This window comes from Poecile atricapillus, chromosome 5, assembly GCF_030490865.1.
Source record: "Poecile atricapillus isolate bPoeAtr1 chromosome 5, bPoeAtr1.hap1, whole genome shotgun sequence".
Classification (NCBI taxonomy): Eukaryota; Metazoa; Chordata; class Aves; order Passeriformes; family Paridae; genus Poecile; species Poecile atricapillus.
Window position 1 is genome coordinate 30,290,621 of NC_081253.1, and position 4,675 is coordinate 30,295,295.

General features: G+C 39.4%; 1 protein-coding gene across 4 annotated transcripts in view; it reads left to right on the forward strand.

Annotated features, from left to right (window-relative positions):
• STAT4 (signal transducer and activator of transcription 4) overlaps positions 1 to 4,053 on the forward strand; it is a 41,866-nt gene extending 37,813 nt beyond the window's left edge. For all 4 annotated transcript variants that reach the window (XM_058840224.1, XM_058840222.1, XM_058840225.1 and 1 more), the window contains one exon: positions 1,635 to 4,053. In XM_058840224.1, coding sequence (XP_058696207.1) covers positions 1,635 to 1,661 — 27 coding nt within the window. In that variant the 3' untranslated portion in view covers positions 1,662 to 4,053. The remainder of the gene's footprint in view (positions 1 to 1,634) is intronic.
• The last annotated feature ends 622 nt before the right edge of the window (positions 4,054 to 4,675 follow it).

Below are 4,675 nucleotides of genomic sequence, written 5' to 3' on the forward strand. Positions count from 1 at the left end.
CAAATTTTAACTTAGTATATAGAAAGATTAGGAAAATACTCTACAAACATCATATTTAACAAAAAATTCCTCTTTATTGACTAGAAATGATGTTCTGAATCATCATGGGTCAGAGTCCTTATAGCAATGATGTAAAGCCAGGTGGGGATTTGTCCAGCAGACTTTTCTCAGGAAACACAGCAGTGGTTTGGCTCTAGCAGCTTTAGAAGAAAATCTAATTTTTTTAATACTAGCCCTTAACTTTCTGTATGTTTAATGATTTATGATTTTAAAATGGTTATGTATTTAAAAGCCTGCCAACTCCCCTTCAAATGCCTCTCTGCAAAAACACTTCTCCTTACCCTCAAACAGAACAAAACTAAACCAGAATCCTGATTGTCAGTGATTAGGAGTACAGTTAAACTTTATATACAAATAGATGAGTTCTTTAATAAGTCAACCTGAAGATCCATTCAAGAGCAAAATATCGTTTTTTATTCTTCACTTTTTTCTCCAATTGCACTCGTAACAAACTAGTTCTTTAGCTGAAAACAAAACAACCAGCCTGAATTAAAATTCTGCATTAAAACCTACCCCACCCAATCCAAGACATGTCCCCACTCATTTCTATTTTGGTTTATAGCATGTGGAAATGGTTCTGACCTCCTCAACTGCACTTGAGAACTATGCACGCATTTGCTTTCCTGAAGTTTCATCAGAATAAATAGTTGGATTCACTTTCATTTAACATCAGCCTCCAAATATTTTTGGTTTCTTCTTGCAAGCACAGTAAATCTCAAACCAGCTCTATTCAGAGCTTCAAAATAAGCTGTGACCATGGCCATTGTGCAGGGTCATAACCACACAAAAAGAATGTGCCTGGTAGCAAACTCTAAGTGTTAAATACAATTTTAACAGTACCAAGACGAGTGTTTCAGTGCTGCTAGATGGTAAGTGATATTTCTGTAGGCTCTTACTAGAAATATTTTCAAGTTCTGCGAGAAATTGCATGAGAAAAATAGTTTTACAAGATTTTTAAAGAATTCCTTCCCTTTTCCATTCAATTTACCTTGCTAAATGGAAAGGAGGAATATATGGAGATTTTTTCTTTATCAAATTCACACAACAATCTACCCTGCTCAAGAGCTGGCTTAGTACAGCAAGCAGACAATCTCCACTAAATGCTAATAAAAAAGCATCGTGTGAGATACAGAAAACAAGAGTGAAATCTGCAGCATGACTAAATATCTTACAACTCAGTAACTCAGTCTTAGCAAGATATACTTTCTGCATTCTTGCTGAACTCCTTTCTATTCCCCCTCACCCAATCCAGCTTCCCTTACCCATCAAAAAAACAAGACTCCAGGGAGAACCCTGCAATATGTATCCACAGGCTGCAAGAACTACAGGAAATCATACAAAAATAATACCATGCTTATTCTTATTGCAACCGTTTCCTACAGTGTCTTCTAAAGAGCATTCCTCTATGTTAGAAATAACTACAAACAGGACTTTCAGATCCTTAGTAGTTTGTATGATATTGAGAGTCAAAGTGACTCTGCAGTTACCTTGAGCCAGAGAAGCTTTCATGTGCAGTTTCATTTAAATGAACAGCTGTGAATGCCAAGACTAATCTTTTCTTTCTTTTCTTTTAGCTGAGTTCTCCTTACTCAACTGACTGAAGTGCACATACTGGAAAAATTAGTAATCATGTGAGCATTGGATGGGTTAAAGAAGTCATGATTTTTTTTTTCTGTCACCTCTGAAAGTCACCTTCTCCAGGAAACCATTACATTATTCTTAGGGCTCTTTCTGTTATCAATAACACATAGACAAGGAATTTCCTCCCTATGGATTCAAACAGCCTTTTGCAAGTGATATTTGCTGTTATTACTGAAAAATGACCAAATCCTTTCCAGCTTGGGAGTTATTTGACTTCAGTGGGGTCCCAGGAAAGATAAATTTTACTTTCTAATTTAACTAATTTCCACAGAATTGCTGTAAATATGAGAGCATAAGAACAAAATGTTTTGCTTCTGAAGATAGCATATAAAGATAACTAAAGACATTAATGTGTTTGGAGAAATTAGGATTTATTATGTTAAATACTTTCTGCTTAATCATAATCTTGTACACCACTGATTTAGATACTATTTCAAAGCAAAGATTCATGTTCCCCTGAGTTTGAATGTTCCAGAGGTATCTGGGGTTTGCTTTTCTCCAAAAAATGAATTGCCTTCAGCATAGATTTTTATCTGACACCACAGAAGAAGTTGTGGAAGGCAGGTAGGCAAGGCTGGGGGGAGAAGGGAGTTCCAGAAAGGAAGCAGACATAAAACTTGTGGTGTTAGAAAGGTTGTCTCCATTTTGCCACTGAAAGAGAGAGTTAGTAGAACTTCCCCCTCTCACAAAATAGTTGCAGAAATAAATCTGTTTGGGCAGGAAGCATTCAGAAACTCCAGCAAGTACTGTCAGAAAGTCTACAAATAAAAAAATCCCAATCTGACACAGACTGGATGCTAACTGGTCAATGCCAACAGGGAAGCAGTTTTAAAAAACAGTTACTGAAGAGCTGCAGCTGACCACCTGGAAATTTGTGCTGCATGACAGGATATTACATGCCTGTCACAGGCTCATTTAATAAGCAGGACAACTAGTTTTTGTAAAAATGGTAAATTGCCCTCTTTAAATACTCTTTTTGTTCTTTCAAGCATGTTTAGTGCAGAGTTTGGGTTGTTTGATTTTGTTGTTTTGGTTTTATTTCCCCCAGTGTTATGCCTAAAATCTCTGTTAATAGAATAATGAACAGGAATTCCAAGGCCACTGTATTTTACAAATGCAGGCACAATCACAATGCAAGTCTTGCAAGAATACATGGTTAATGCATGCAAAGTTCTTAAAACACAAACCCTTGAACATTTACACCTTACTGCTTTCTAAAGCAGGTATAAATGAGACTTCTGCGATGAAAACGTAACCTCCTTGAATCAGTAAGACATGAATTTTACTTTCATTTCTCTTTTCATCCATGGTATTTATGTTAGTTGAAAGCAAGAGAGCAGAAACACAGTAACGAGATATTTTTGTGATACATGGAAGTGGATTTCAAAGAAACAAACACATCTCTGTTCATTACACTGAGTGATTCAAAGCAAGCTCCACATAAGTTCAGCAAGCATCATACACAAAATAAAAAACAATAAGAGCAAGTCTGTATATAGCTTGGTAATATCTGTAATTTATATAACCAGCAAGAATAAAATCAGATTTTGGCTTCAAGTTGCATACCCAGACCTCGGTGGATTTTTTCAAGGCACAACAAAAATAGTCTTGCTGCCTTTTGGTTGACCTTAAACTGAGCTACAAACAGTAACACAGACTTCTAAAGCAGGAAACATGACCTCCCCTCACATCAGCTTTGCATGCCTTTTCACTGTATTCTCACAATCTCAATACAAACAAAATGGGGGATACCTTTTATTTTTGACTATCTGAAGTTCATGAGAAATACTGTAAGAAAAGATCAAACATGGCATGAAAAACAGTCTCCTTTTTCCTTCTTCCCTGCTCTCTATGCAAGGCAACCATTCAAGACTCTTAAGTATTAACTTCAGCCCAATATAACTGGTATTTCTGAGCAGCATGGTGGATCAGGTTTTGGCATGACAGTCCCTGCTGTTGCTTCAGAACAGATTTTTGCAGAGGGTAGGATGAACATTTTGTTGAAAAGATGTGTCTTGAGATGATTTCACTGCTTTAAAGGAAAAATAGAATAATTATCTGTAGGATGAATATATACAGCCCAGGCCTCCTTCCATTAAAAAAGTAAGAATTTTGTCCTTATGCCATGATGAGAGAACACAGCTCTCCAGTAAAACGATGGTGTGGAGGAAAAACACAAAGGGGTGCCCAGATACTACCAGAAAAAACCAGAACATCTGCTTTTAAGTACTTCTACTAATTGTGCTTGTGCTTTCACTGTGTTTTGCAACAGCAAAGTAAAAAAATGTGATTGTTTTGTGCTTGGTCTTAATGTATCACTGTAACGATCCTAATTAAAAAACATTAAAACTGTCAGTTATCTTCTTCCATAGCTTTTATTCGTAGCCATATTTATAGATCTACTACTCCCTAGTATTTCATGCCACTAAGTTTACCAGGCAGACCTCCTATTTCTTTCTTTCATGCAGTAAGACCTGCCTCCTCCATCTGAGGAGGGAGAGGGCACAGAGTACCCTGGAGACCCGCAACAAAGCCTGGACTTTAATATTCCGGCCTTGTCGGGATACTAACACCGGACAAAACCCAAAAAGGCTGTGCTGGGACAAGAGACAGCGACACTGGCCCTGAGAGCAAATCTTGCAAGAAATGGGAAGGGAAGGGAGACAACGCTCAGCCGCCTGCAATTAATCGGCGCCTGGGCAGGCAAAGCGGGCAGGAGTGACAGAGCCCAGAGCCCAGAGCCCAGAGCCAGGAACGGGAGCCCAGAGCCAGGAACGGGAGCCCAGAGCGCAGAGCCGGAGCCAGGAACCGGATCCAGCAGCCGCAGCCCCACACTGCCCCCACGGCTCCGCTGGTTTCGCTTTCGCCTTCGCCTCCCCCGCCCCGCTGCTTTTCCCAGAAGTCACGTGACGCGCCCCCTGCCCGGGAACGCCCCTGGGCCGCCCCCGCGCATGCGCACCTGTGCGCGCGGCTC